At 42.8% G+C, this 15423-nt stretch overlaps 1 protein-coding gene across 1 annotated transcript in view; it reads left to right on the top strand.

Moving 5' to 3' along the window:
- Positions 1–5553: 5553 nt before the first annotated feature.
- The window catches only part of NIPAL1 (NIPA like domain containing 1), a 120774-nt gene continuing 110904 nt past the window's right edge, over positions 5554–15423 (top strand). Inside the window, exon 1 of the mRNA XM_069201624.1 lies at positions 5554–5992. Coding sequence (XP_069057725.1) covers positions 5941–5992 — 52 coding nt within the window. The 5' untranslated portion in view covers positions 5554–5940. The remainder of the gene's footprint in view (positions 5993–15423) is intronic.

The following is a 15423-nucleotide window of genomic DNA, read 5'->3' as shown; positions in this document are numbered from 1 at the left end:
CGAGTGGTTCAGTCCTACTGGGAATCAGTGTTTCGAGTGCTAGAGAAAGTCTTGAATGGTGGAATACAAAGATCCACCAAACTGGTCCTACTGGGTGTGTTGGAGGGCATGAGAGGAACACGGGCTCATCGAGCTCTGGTGGCCACAGCCCTGCTGATAGCTAAAAGGGACATAGCAGCAACATGGATCTCCCCCTAGGCCCCAAAGCTCCATAAATGGAAGAAAGGGGTAGACTGGTGCGCGACCCAAGAAAAGGTGGTGTACGACTCTAGAGGGTGCCCGGGGAAATTTGAAAAGATATGGGGAAGATGGATAGACTTGCTGCCATAATAGAAGATGGGAACCTGGCCGAGACGGCAGCACTGGTAACAAGGCAATGGTCCAACCCCACAGTTCTAGACTTTGATTTCCCACTTGGTATCTGTTTGGAATATACAAATGTCCTTAACTCTGTGTGCAATGTTATATGGAATAGAACTGTAAATGCTCCCTGCTTGACCTACCACAGTTCTTTGTTCCTTGTTGCTGTTTTATCATTTTTCTCAAAAACAATAAAATATGTTTATAAAAAAAAAAGATGTATAATTATCACAAAAGTACACATTAGGTAGCATGCCCTTGAATGGTTGTCCTTAAGTTTAGAGTTTTACTGAGAGAGTACTTCAATATAAACATCACATAAGGCAGCAGTGGGTCGTCTTCACACTGTAGCTCAATGCCTAGAGTCACAATAAAATATTGTTTTTAACTCGAGCACAGCTGATGATATTTTTGGTGCATGACTTGCTAAATATAGTGCTGCACATATTTCCACATTTTCACGCAGCACTGCTGATCTTCATGCAACACCCTAATGCATGAATACTAGTAAATCTGGGACTAAGACTCTCTGAAATGTATTATTTTTGGCCTTACCACTACTTTTTGAAGTAAACAGTTCCATTAGTTGTCCTGGATCTGCTAGCTTTTACTGTTTGAGGTTTCTTCCTTTTGCAACAATACAATGGTGACCTTGCTTTCTGGAACAGGCCTCATCTTATTCTTTGGAATAATCTTGAGATCTGAGAGACGGAGAACTTCTTAAGGTCTGGATTTTGTTATTGACTCCTGTAGTAGGCCTCGTTGCATGGCATGGTGGTGATCGTTCACTGCCAAGAAACCTCACAGACACACCAACGCTCTAAAGATGTTGCAACACGAATACATACATGCCAACCTTTCAGGGCGACCTGATCCAGTCAGCCATATCCCACCACTAAGAAATCCCATCCTGGTGGAAGAAGAACTGCTACGGGTGATCTAAGGCTCTGGTACTCCCTACTGACATGCATCATGTATATTAGAAAGCATCCATTTTCAACAGCATTCTCCTTTGAGAGAGCTCAGGACTACCTGCTTGTGGCATCAAATTTCTGATCCCTCCTTATACCGCACGCACCCAGGGCTGGACTGGTTATTGGACCACTATGTTGTTTTCCAGGATTACTGTAGGCTACCGACTCCTTTCAGAGCTGGATGAACAGCCATGAGTCAAGCACTCAAGCTCTCATGACCCATTACAGTTACGGTCTCCTACAGAGTAGGGCTGGTGTGACTATTACTGACCGGCTGGTTTTGGTTTCCAGTCCACCCTGCCTTTTTCCATCCCTGCACTTTTGGATCCTGTGCCTTGTTGGTTGTATGGCACATGCTAATCAAAATAATGCACAGCACACAACCTGGAATGGCATTCAGTACCAATAGTTTCCTGCTTCAGGTGTTTAACAGTACCATGGGTAGGGTCTCATTGGTGGTTAGTCTGGCACCATAAACAACCCATTATTAATTGACTATAATTCTCAGCCGACTTAGCTCAGGTTGTTTTTTTGGAATCGACCAGCTAGGCATGAACCCACTATGGAGTCAAACATAGAACGTTGCCTGGAAGAGCAAATATTGGTGGAGTAACTTTAGTATTATTGGAGACGCAAATCGACAAAAGGGCACTTATTTAAAAAAATATACGTTTTATATCAAAAAGCAAAACCAATTTGTGTTCTGTTTACAGAGACGAAGCAGAGAGGACTCTTTCCTATAGATGCCTAGATACCTTGACAATGAGTCTGTAATGTCTACTCCTCGTGGCTGAGCCTCACGCTACACACACGAGGAGAGATTCTATTGGAGAACGGTGCTGATGGCAGTTGCTCTCAGCCTCCCTCCTGGTCGGACGTACACAATTAACCTTATGTACTCACCGCTTCTGCTTCCTGCGGTTCTTTTCACTGGCAACAAGGGACTTCATCTGCTGACTTCATCGACCGGGAGGAGAGGCGACTCCGGACCCTGTTTATTCCATGCAATGGATTCCGAGGAGTGCGGCGTGCCCCACGTTTCAGCTGCGCCGTGTTGGACTTGGCAGCGTCGTCATCTTAAAGTTGTTGGAGAACCTCTGTGTCAGTTCGGCTTTGGGTGTGGTTTCTTTCCCCGCAGGGGGTTTCCAGCAATTGGGAGCTAAGTTTGTTTATTTTGCTGCATCCCATACACATGTTATCAGCTGTGTACCTTGTTGCTAGGCAACCAACACGTCTCCAGGGATCCACGGACTGCCTGCTTTGTATCAAGTTTTCACCAAAGCGTGTGTGCTTAGTTGGGCACTTAGAAGACATCCTCAGTTCTGTTGCTTCTGCTATATAAAAACTGTGCGTTTTTGTGCCTACATTCAGATTTCAGCCATGATTTAGTAAAAAAAAAAAAAAAAATGATAAAAATAAATAATCTGCCATATATTATAATATGGAGGGATTTGCAGCTCCAACATTTTTCCTTAATTCTCCTGGTGAACCTATCACATTTGGAAAGAGGGTTTTGAGGCATACGTTTTGGCTGTTGGTGGTGATATTTTCACATCATCTAGAAAACTTGCCATGTTAAAACACTGCTTAGGAGCTGAGGGCAGACACATTTTAAAATATTTGCCTGATCTGGGGGATGAAGACTCAGAAGACAGAGACGAGTATGACCTTGCTATGGAACAGTTGGGTGAAAATTTTGGCAAGAAAAGGAATGTAGTGGTGGAGTGGTTTAAGTTCTTAAAGAGATCTCAACTTCCTGGTGAATCGGTGGAAAGTTATGTGGCTGGGTTTAGAGCCTTGGCATCCTCGTGCAACTACAAATTTTTCCAGGAAGAAAAGCTAAGGGACCAGCTAGTTCTAAAGGCTCACACCAAAAAAATCAAGGAAAAGCTACTTAACACACAAGATTTAACTTCACAATTAGCAATTTACATAATGAAAAGAGCAGAAATAACTGATGAAGGTCTAAAAGAATTGTCAACTCCGTCAGGAACATTGAACTCTATTTATCTAGATGGAGCCAAATCTCAAACAAACAGATCAGCCGCATGCATTTTCAAAATCAATTGAAAGGGGTGACTTAACATGCTTCAAGTGTGGCTTAAGGGGACATTTAGCGTCTGACCCACGTTGTCCTGCAATGGGCCAAACTTGTCGGAGGTGCAAAGCTAAGGGTCATTTTGAATGTGTATGCAAGCAAGACAATTTGCTGATAGGAAACCTAACGGGGTGGCGAATTCTGTGGAGGGTAACGATGTTGAAGATGTTGGTCAAGAATATATTTTGCAAATTGTGGATGTTGGTTGTGTGAGGAGGAATGGTCCTCATTGTGTCAGTATCAATGGTGTGGATATAAGAGTGATGGCTGATTCAGGCGCACGATATACCTTAATTGGGAAAGAGCACATGTCAAAAGTTCCAGATCGAGAAATCAAACCTCCTGACGTGACCTTAGAAGCCTATGGAAATAAGCCTATTGATTTGGTAGGATTCCTAGAGGCTAGTCTGGTGTTGTAGTGTGTGAGTGCTACATCCAAAGCATATTTTGTTGAAGATGGCGCAAGTCTGTTGGGTTGGCCACAACAAAAGGAATTGGGAATTCGCCTGGATCCTAACCACCCCAAACAAGTTCTTTGTATATACACGGAAGTTAATGCTGTTCAGAATCACACCTTTGTGGAAGAGTACCCACAGGTCTCTAGGAAGGGGTTGGGCAGACTAAAGGGATTCATGCATAAGATTATTTTGAAGCAAAAAGCCATTCCCAAGGCTCATAAGCCTCGTCCCGTTCCTATTGTTATGAGAGAACCATTGCGTCAAGAACTAATTAAGTTGTGTGATCCGGATGTTATTGGAGAGATTGAAGCATCCGAGTGGCTGGCTTCAGTGGTTATTTTGAGGAAGGGTAATGGGGATTTGCATTTATGTGTGGATCTCAGAGATCTTAACGCAGCCATCTGGGTTGATAGGCACCCCTTGCTAAATAATGGTGAAATGCTGACTATGTTAAAGGGGGCCAAGGTGTTTTCCACTCCTGACTTATCATCTGCTTACCATCAGATAGTACTGCACCCTGATTCTCGAGCACTAACATCCTTTATTACTCCCCAAGGTGTGTTTAGGTTCAAGCACATGCCTTTTGGTTTAGCCTCTGCGGCAGCCGTCTTCCAGAGGGCCATGCATCATCTGTTCAAAGATGTTCCGTCTGTGACGTATTTCCAAGACGATATTTTAGTGTTTGGAAGAGATCGTAATGAACATGATTGTACCATGAGAAGAGTGCTTGATATTTTGAGAGATGGTGGACTATCTATCAAACTGGAGAGGGGCAAAATTGGAGTACCCGGGTTGGATTATTTAAGTCATTGGATAGACCAGAAGGGCATATCTCCTAAATTGAAGTTGGTGTCGGCCATTGAGAATGCACCTTCTCCAGGTAACAAGGATCAGCTTAGATGATTTTTGGGTTTGGCTGAGTACTATTCGAGATTCATTGGTATGTTTGCTGATAAAACAAAGTGTATGAGGAAGTTGATTTGCAACAAGGAGCGATTTGTGTAGACTGAGGAGTGTGAATCAGAATTTGTGGAACTGAAAAGGTTGATGGTGGTTGCACCTGCACTCAAACCATTTGACACGAAAGATCAGAGCATTATCAACACAGATGCCAGTTGTGTTAGTCTAGGCGCCATATTGCTACAGGTGAGAGAGGGCAGAGAGGTAACCATTGCGTATGCTTCCAGACCTTTGAAAGATGCAGAAAAGAATTACTCCACCATTGAAAGAGAAGCTCTTGCTTGTTGGTGGGGTGTTAATTATTTCAGAAAATATGTATGAGGTATAAGTTTTGTGATTAGGACTGACCATCAACCCTTAATTGATGTACACTCACGAGGAAGGAACGGTGCTGACCGCAGTTGCTGTCAGCCTCCCTCCCGGTTGGACGTGCACAATAAACCTTATGTACTCACCGCTTCTGCTTCCTGCGGTTCTTTTCATGGTCGTTTTACCTGATAGTTTCAGCCCATGTTGTATGCGTGGCAAGGCCTTTAATGGCCAGACTTGTAATGTCCCTGTTCGAGTGAAATGGCGCTTGCCCCATCCCACCGGCCCCTCCTTTCTTTCCCTGCACTCCTGCGTTTATTACCACTTTCACTATGGGTAACGACAGCAGTAAAAGATAAGGTCAGCTGGTTACCTCCAGTCGAGGAAGACAGGATGGTTTCACTGCTCTGATGTAACATCACCAGTGCCTGACGCTGACTATCCTTCGACCGAGAGAAGCTGCCGGACACTCCCCGGTGACAAGCTGCTTCCAGGGTGCGACGACTGATACCTCACACCTCACCTAAGAAGTTTCCTCCTGCTCCTGTCCACGCGAGCCCCGCCCCACGTGTACGAGTCTCCGGGGAGGCGAGACGCCGAGGAAACTTAGTGAGCGCGATTCTCCGAGCTGCGCGCAGGTGATCACCGGGCTGACAGGGCGCGAGCGACGCACTGTAGCGCTTTGTTAGCGAACAGAGTCAGAAGCCCTTCGAACCACAGCACTGCCTCTGAAGAGCTGTCCGACTCCCAATTACAGAGGAACATTTCTCCATTGGGCGGCATGGGGCACACGGATCCGATCATACTGTCAACAATGAACAGCTGTGAAAAAGGTGAGCCACCTTACGCATTACAAAGTACACCTGTGTGAACCTATCGCCTGCGACTTCGCAGATATGTGGGATAGTATCTCTGTAGGCAAAATAGCTGCTGAGATAATCTGCTTTTGAATGTCCAACGCTGTACAGAGATTACGAAAGGAAATGCTGTGATTTATATAGATGTCGTTGTACAAAATACATCACGTTTCAACCATTTCATCTTTACTTTTTATATTGCTGACGTTATTTATGCTCTACGTGGCTTTGACGCAGACGCCACGAAGGAGAAAGGGTGATTGATACTTACTAACCCTCAAAATATAAACTCTAAAGAAAAACATTCTGAAATAGCCGCTGTCCTTCTCCTTCTAGATTACTCGGGTTCTTTGGGACACGGAGTTGTCTATGGAGGACTTCTGAGCAAGAAGTAGTGTACGCAACAAGGATGTAATGTAGCCCCTGCCGTCCCTGCTGTGCGTGGTTCCCATCTCAGCCCATCGGGGGCTCCTCTGACCCAAAGACCCTTGTTCATGTGTGATACCAGGTCACTAAGGGACATTTCAGGTGCTCCCCTTTAATATATGCAATTTGGGGGTAGTGGCATAATTTTGTGTCACGCCAGTATTGCGACAGCCACAGTTTAGCACACACTAAAGTTTACGCTGAGGAAGCAATATATATATATATATATATATGTATATATATATATATATATATATATAAATATGTAAACAGAAGACTGTCCTAAGTAATACCTCAGTGGATTAGGGTATTTCGAAGAATAAACAAGTAAAAAGGGAACATTAGGAAAAAAGAAGCATTCCAATTGCCTGTTTTCGGTGACAGTACCTGGTGCAGAAAGTTAAAAAAACACAGGATGTCAGTATGCTGCTCTTTTTATTTCAGGTGGCAGGGAAGGATGTACAGTCGTATTGGAGGGATGGGAAACATATTATTTTAGGTTGGTGACTATTCTGGTGAAAGAAGTCTTCTCTCATTGGGAAAGGACTGCGACTGAGAAGGCAGACAAGGGGTTAATGGGTGGTCCACATGGCATGTCCTGGGTGGCAGTGGTTGGTCAGAAGATTGAGGTGAAGAGGTGGCTTGCAAGTCTAAGAAGTATAGGCTTTTGTACAGAGGTTTTTGTTTCGGACCTTCTAACCGACTGGAGGATGCCAGTGACCCCAGTTCCAATGCCAGGATGCCAAGCACATGAACTGAGACAAAGGCAGGTGGGTTATAGAGGCCAAGCAGTTTTTGGGCTACTGCGTGTGGTAGTGTGATCGAGTATGAGGAGGTGGGTTGGGTGAGACGTATAGTTGCATACTTGCGATATCAAGGCACTTGAAGAGGCCTCGTTTATTCCTTGAGGGCTATGCGCAGTGATGGGGCGCGGGTGAAGGTAGAAGGTTCAACAAAGTGCACTGGAGAACACGTACACAAGGCTGTTCTTGCAACTCTAAACTACAACATGATAATCAGGCTGCCCAAAAAACGTGGATGGACTGGAAAATCAGGTTGTCGATTCTTGAAGCAAAGCAACACAAAGTTTGAAAGCGCCCACGGGTCCTCAGAGAATATTGTGGGCGCTGGAAAGGCACAGTTAATAATCTAACTCCAGCCTGACAGTATTTCGACAACTTTCCCCCAAGCAGTCTAAGAGGTTTATTGACTATTCTAACTTAAGTCCTGGAATATTTTCGTGAAATTTAAAAACTCCTCAGTTATTAAAAACAAAAACAAAAAGGAATGAAAAGATGTAATTTTGCACCACCGGAAGTGCTGCCCCAGAGGCATCACTCAAGGGATTTAACTAAGAAAACCGACATAGCTGGTCCATTAGTGTAGCTTAGAATGGCCAACAGTCAATCTATAGATACTCGACTTGCAGGGAGAATATTATGCAATGAAACAGTTTTCGCGTGAAATTTATTCTTCTGCTAATCCTGCTTTCACTGTTCTTTACAGGTTGTAAATTGATATTGACACCCACTGAAAGGTTACCTGTTGTCTAAGTAACAAACAAGCACTGTAGAGATTGCTAGACAGGTAGTTCTCGCTGTGTACATCGTAAATGTCCTGTCGTGCCAGCCACGCCTTTTTGATGTGGACTGTCTGGTTCCAAGAACATGTTTTCTTTGATTATGTTAGTGTTGGGATCCACCTCATGTTTTCCATGGCAGCCAGCAGTGTTGAAGCTTGTTGTGAGAAGAAACTAAGAGGTGGCAACTGAGAATGCAGAGCCAATGCTGCAAAACGTTCTGAAAAGAAATATACATGCACAGTAAACAATTAAATTAATTAAACTGGCAGTAGCAGAAGGGCTGGTCTGAGAGGTCAGGGTGAGGGATGTTTTTTTGGCAGTTTGTTGGCCTGTTCTATGATCTAGCGGCCCAGTATTTACTATTTATTTCCCGGATATTACTACAGACATTTCCTGCATCAAGCACAAATGCGAGCAGACCCTCACACCTTGCAAAACACCTGTGATATATAGCTTGTTTTCAGAAGTTCAAAGCTTCCCCGATTTGCCAATGTGGGTCACTTGTTATAGCTATGTAATTCCCTAGTCGGGGATCGCTTTTATTTTGGTGCACGGGACTATTTTCTCTCCGTGTCCGACCCTGTACGTAAATATGACACTATTGTTTTGTGAGTGTGGCCAGTGGAGAATGAACCAAAAACGATAATGTATGGTGACATAACTAAAGATGTGGGCAGAGACTGGAGATGGCGGCTTTTTCCAGGGCAGGAAACTGACTTGATTTGGCTTATTACAAAGCATAACAAACATCACCTGAATGATCTCTTGGCACTTTTGGCTCTGAGCTCCACCAGAACTGACTACAGAAGTAAAAGAACATTCGGGTTCTTATAGAAGCGGAGCAGGACATCTTAATCAAACAGGAACGATTTAATTGGTGGTACACAATATCTATCTAGAAGTTTGCCCTCGCACGAGTTTGGGCAACGTTGGGATTCTGAGCTGTGGCATAGGTACTGTGTGGAGTAAGTACTCCACGGCCTCATTACAGCAGCCGCACAATTTTCCTAGGCTATTTTGCCACTAAAATCTGGCAAAATTACCCTGGTTGAAATAGTCAGAGAATGGATGTCACATACCTTAATGGTTGCAGTGTTGAAGTGTAGTTTTTATAATCAAAATGAACGTGAAATGCAAATTAATGTGTAATGATGCCGCATAGAAAATGTTTTAATATGTTTTCAATCTACGTGTGTGAAATGTGCCCACGGGGAGTGGCCACCAATGTATACGATGATAATTGAAATTAACTAATAATGAATTATTAATGTTCTAATGTGTGATTCTGTATTAGCATTAAGAGTTATATGTTAAGGTTTTGCTAAATTAATCACTAGGCCTTAGTTAGCATGAGTCGGGCCTAGCTGCCCGGTTTCATATTAAATGTGTTTTTCTAACGTGCAATGTGCTGACTTGCTGAAGGACATGTAGTCGTACTTTTCCAGAAGCTATAAGATGTGTGGAACCATAGTAAATTCTTTCTCATGAGACTCGACTTGCTCAAGGAGACATTCTTGCCGAATGCAACAGTGTAAACTTGCAACAGGTACAAGGTCGCCTGAACTGGTATAGACAATGGGACTACAGACTAGGACCGGAAGAAGAAAAACTTTGTACCTGACATTCTACCCTTTGGAGACGTCAATTACAGGAGCCAATGAACTACGTGAGAACTGTTCTAAAGTGACAATCCTAATAAGGTGACGAGCAAATTATTGGATGGAGATAATGATGCACCAAAATGTAACCAATTGGAAATTAGGGGACTGTACAGCAAGATTGAAATAATCTTGTGTCACAAGGAGAAATCAGCCATTATGTGCCATTCTTTCCGGTTACCGAGCCACTCTGTCACTCTGTCTTAAAGACTTTGCTGTTTTACTCTTCAAACCATCCTTACTTTTGCCTTGCCCGATTCATACTTTTCCTCCTTATGAGGGAAGTGTCCCTTATTACTTATCTTGCTGAACTTTGCTGCGTTTCCTGGCTGATGGCGAATCAACTGATGTCCTGAGGATGAAGACTGACTCTGAATGCTGACCCATTACGGAGGGTAACTTTATAATGATGAAATTGTGATTGTCTGTTTGCCTTTTCTTTCTAGGTACCAACTGCTTCTTTTTGGTAGAGACCATAGTTAGATGTTTTCTAAATTTGTGTTGCTAAAATTGTTTTGCATGAAGCCCAACATGCGGATGCTAATTCGAGGATAGTTAAGGGGTTTACTAAGACTGACGCAAATAGACAAATGACTGAATCAATGCTTTGTTGAATACTGCCCTAATGATACTCTGCTAAAATTAATCCATGTTGACGTCGTGCTTTGTTCTAATGTTTATGATTTTTGCTTTGATGAAATCTTATTCGAGTTGCCATATTGTGACATTGCTGATGTGTCTTCTGGTGTTGAGACTAATAAACTTACTAGTAGAAGTGTAATCAATAGGGAATACATATCATAAATCTTACTAAACTGTGTGTGGTTATTCATGACCGAAAGGTTATGGTGTGCTTCAGTTCTTATTGATGTCATCGATTGAAGAGATTAATTTGCTATTGTGAATATTGATGAGGTTATTGATCTATTGATTGATATGTTGATTAGCTATCAATTGTTACAGGTAAATTCTGTTTTCATATAATAGGGAAGAAATGGGCTGTTAAATACCAGGTTATACCGATTTGTGTTCAGAAATCTTCAAAATCCGCATGTTATGCCCAATTTTTAGGGGGGAAAGTTGTAGTTGGTGGAACTCATTGCACCTGTTAAAAACCCCGGGGTATTAAATTATACCAGGTGCAATAGACACCTTCTTGCCGCCTGTAATCAAGGCCTAAATATTGTGTTTCTCATTAGAAGTATAAACTGCACGCATTTTTTTCTTTCCTGATTGCTTCTGAACTTTGCCTTCTGTTTATGAATGTCTTTTTGACAGCGCGAAAATGGAGCACTTTTTTCTCTACTGGCTTGTTTTCTTTATGTCTGGGTCCCATCCCTAACGCTGGGACCTGTTGCTGCAGCTCAATCCAGCAAGGCCGACACTGGCTACTTATGGAACAATAGCAAACCAACAGGCAATGGGGGTTGTGGCACTACCAAAGATAAGACATCTAGCACTGGGAGTAACTTCCCACAGAGGATCAACAGCTTGCAAAAACATTAGCAAAGCCAATAGTTCTGACTTTCATGTGGTAAAACTAGACAACAGAAACGTATGCATGCTGTGGTGGCAGTAAAGAGGTTAATGATGGTGGGGGCAATGTTGGTGGTAGTGATGATAGTAGTAATGGTGGTAATAATGGCTTGTACTCTAATACTACAAAGAAAAACGTAAAAAAAGCCCAGTACTAAAAAAATTCAAAAGGATTGCTTTACATATACAATGCATTTATATGAGATGAAAAATGAATGTGTGATGACTGACTGTATTTTTCATATGTAAAGTGGTCCTTTGCCAATAGCAATACAAGCCCTCCATCGGATGTGGAATGATACTCCATGGAGGCAATGACATGAGGTGAGAGAGTCGTACCTCTCTGGGCGGTACTAAAGCCATATCTGGTAACTCTTTATTTTGTTTACAGCTGAGCTGTCAAGCTAGCAAGCGTGGCCCATCCTAATGGGAGAAGGTGTCATGCCCCTCATTTTTTTGCCCAAAAAGAAGAGTGTCTGTCAGGCTCAGCAAGGGTCAGCCTGACAGACACTCTTTATTTTCAGGTCAGGCACCCAAAAACTAGACATAAGTTAAATGTGCAGGCTCCTGGCTCCCTGAGCTGAACTTTGCTGGGCTGAAGATGCCCCAGCTCCTGTGGGCGTGACATCTTCAGCCTGGCAAAAAACCTCAAGGCCCCCCCTCTTGTGACAAGGAAGACTGTTACTGATTGCCTTGGACCTGGGCATTTCAGTTCTAAACCCTGAAGTGCCCAGGGCTGAATATCAAACACTGATACCTCGTCTCAGAGTAGGTTGGGGTCAGCAACTCTCACTGACTCCATCTTTCTCTGTGATGAGTAGGGACTGCTGCCTCCATCCATTGGCTGACCTAAAGTCAGCAGTCCCAACCCTCCTGGACCTCTGAGACAGAGCTGCATAGGTGTTACTTTTATTTTTTAATGTTTGGTGCTTTTGTGCATGAATATATGGGAGTGTGTGTTGTGAATGGATGTGTGTGTGTGCATGTGTGGGAATGCATGTGTGGGATTCAGTGTTTGTGCCCTATCCATCCCCCTCCCTGCTATACGTACCGTCCTGCTACTGCAATCTAGATGTGAAGATACCCCTGCACAGCCTAATGCTAGGGCACTTAAAACAGACGTCTAGTCTTCTTCACTGCAGTGGTTGTACTAAAACTAGAAGGTCTGCCTCTCAAAACGGCCAGACATTTTCCTATTCGAGGCTGACCAAGGAAAGCAGACAAATACCTGATCCGTCACCCTCGAAAGGCAGCCAGGTCACTGCTTGTCCTATTCAGAAGTGTACAGCAGAAAGACGAGATTTTGACTTTTTTTGCACACTGGCAGGGAGCCAGATGTCTTTCTTATAAGTAGTTTCAGCTCTAGTACTAAATATGGATATTTTTGGCAGATTAACTTCTTCTGGCTGGTAATCTCATGGAGAAATCGGAAGGCAGGATTGGTGCATTCCTGAAGTCCCTGAAAACACCAGTCATGAAGGTACTCAACCCAAGACAAAAAAAATGTGGACCGCAGTGATTCAGACACAGCTTTAAGATGGACCAGTAAATGCAGACCAAGGTGCTAATCTCTTTAACATTCCCAACCTGACCTGCATAAACATCCAAAAAGGTGAACTGAAACACCACTACTCCCCCAGAAACATCAGAACCAAATTCCGATCTGTCCTCTGGGAAGAAAATATTGGTTAAATTGAAAGAAGGTTCTCCCTACATTTGTGACACAAAAAAATCTCCTTATGCCCACCATGCTTACATACTTCAATTTACTGCACAAGAAATGCCCTTGGCCTTCTGTAAAGTCTAATGACACCTGTGCTTACCAAGTCTGGATTCGTATCACATTGATCAATGTATAGTTAGTTAACTAGAATCCCTTCCCTAGAAACCTGGAGGCCGAGTAAGTAACACATATGGTTTTCTACTTGAAAACACTTTTGCTAGTAGGACATTCTTGAACTATGATGTATATGTGGTTAACACGGTTGACCTGTAATAGTATGGCAGCATTCGTTGTTCAGTCTTAAAAAACCATAATGTGTCATTCCTAGCTGTGGGGAAGCCTTACTTATACAGGCTTTGGTGTCTGCAGGTGTCCCCTCTCTATGTATGATGCTTCAACAAGTCTCACCCTTCACTGACATGACTATTAGTATGGCATGTTCTGTCAGGTATGTAGCACTTGTTATATGTTCAGTTTTCTCACAGGCTTGTAGTGTACTTTCATGAGCATTGGTGTTGCATGTATTCCATTTGAATGTAATGTGAAGCGTCCACATACTTACACAGATTCCAGAGATAGGAAATCACATGAGTTGGCGATGCCAAGACTTCAAGTAATGGAGATTGAAAATCCTGTGGAGTGCCTGGATTGACTTGACCACGCCAAAGGTCTCCAAAAGCAAATTCGTACGTCTAGTGTCCTCCAACAGCATAGGTTGAGAAGGGTGAGCTAGATTAGGGGAATTGTATGAGCCTTTCATATCTGGAAGCAGAGTCCTAACTAAACCTCATCATAATGGAAAGAGAGCCACACTCCCCACAAGAATACCTCGCAAGACCGTTCTTTATCAATCACACTGGAGTTATTCCAGACGTTGAAAACAGGCAAGGATTAATCGAACACCAAGAAGAACATGCCTTTGTTTTATCATTAAGCATTATTAGGAAGCCATAAACAAACTGTGTATCAGTTGAGTAGTAGTAAAGGAGTCAAAACCAGGAACAAAGTACCTATGTGACTTGCACATCATAAAGACAGGAAAGACCATGGGAACTGCTGGTCATCAAAAAGCAGCTTTTTTCCTGGAGGCGTTCAATTACATTTCAAACAAGGAGAGCAAATGCCATGTTTCCAGTCCACCTAACCCCCCATATTAATAGTCAACTTTAACTTTTGTGTCTGTAATAATGTATATTGATTCTCCCCATTTGCTTATTTTTCCAGTTTTTACTGAGTCTTGCTAGTGCTTGTAGGTTCTTCCATAGACCTACCAATTAACCTGCCACAAACTCTATGGGATGCTGCTCTGGTTGTCTTTCACCATTGCCTGTGACAGCCACGTGAGACCCGTAAAAAGTGTTTAAAAGAGCCACTCTGTGGTTTTGGCATCCCTGCTGTGTACAGCAGCAGTTTACTTGTGCATCAACCAGCAGGTATGTGCTTTTCTCCAGAATGACAACATTTACACGTTGTTATGGTCAGTTTGACAGTGCAGCTGTCGCCCGACAATTATGTGAAAATCACTAGAGAGGGGCTTTGGATCTACCCACATGCTGGTACCCACCACTACATGTGTTGATTGGACAAAAGTTGTATGCATCCACTAAAAAGTGCTTGCCCTCCATGCAGCTGTGATCATTTTGTTTATTTATTTATCCAGCTACCTAAGCTTGAACTTTCAGGGGCACACACAAAACATTGGAATGTTGTTAAAGTGTGTTAGACAACAAGATCATTTATGTTGGTTTTCTCTGGCAGCAGCACAGATGAAAGGAGGGCAGTCATTAACCTACATGGGTTTTTAGGTCTGGCTTGACAGAGCAATTGTTACCTGACCTATTAACCTACATTGATATTATTCTAAAGTTATTTGCTTCCACATAAATATATATTAATCCTCGAGCTATTTACATATAAAGCTTTACATTAGTATACAGCATTCCTTTTAAGTCAGACCTTTTGGCATTGCCAATGCTTGTTTAGTCGCTTAAGAAAGATGCCAGGCATTAATGATCTCTCAGCTCTGTTTTCTACTTGAAAGAAGGTAAGGCCTTTTCTCCCAGCGTAAAATATGAAGAAGGTCTATCCTTGGATAGAATGCTGTAGAATCTGAGTAGGACTTTTTAGACACACTTATCTAAAGGTACTGGTCAGGTTTTAAGAATCACTCACACACTCATGACATGCAGAGAAATTTTATATAGCGCCAGCCAAACATTATTTTATAACATTATAAATCATCCTTTGATCCTATCAACATTATTTTTGGTAATAATTATGCAGCATTGTATGTCATCAAACGAAAAGGTTCAGTGGTTTTACAGAAAGTGTGCGCCAATTTTTAATTTATTTGAAACGAGGTCATCTACTGTTTTTAGCCACTGAAGAAGCAGGGCGGCGCTTCAATACAAAATGGTAACAGTAATTTATCTCACCGGCCTAGCATATGGAAGTAATTTACATTCTGGGGAAAAATGTGTAC

This window comes from Pleurodeles waltl, chromosome 1_2, assembly GCF_031143425.1.
Source record: "Pleurodeles waltl isolate 20211129_DDA chromosome 1_2, aPleWal1.hap1.20221129, whole genome shotgun sequence".
In the NCBI taxonomy this organism is placed as follows: Eukaryota; Metazoa; Chordata; class Amphibia; order Caudata; family Salamandridae; genus Pleurodeles; species Pleurodeles waltl.
The sequence above is the reverse complement of the archived record's forward strand: the minus strand, read 5'-3'. Positions and strand labels throughout refer to the sequence as shown.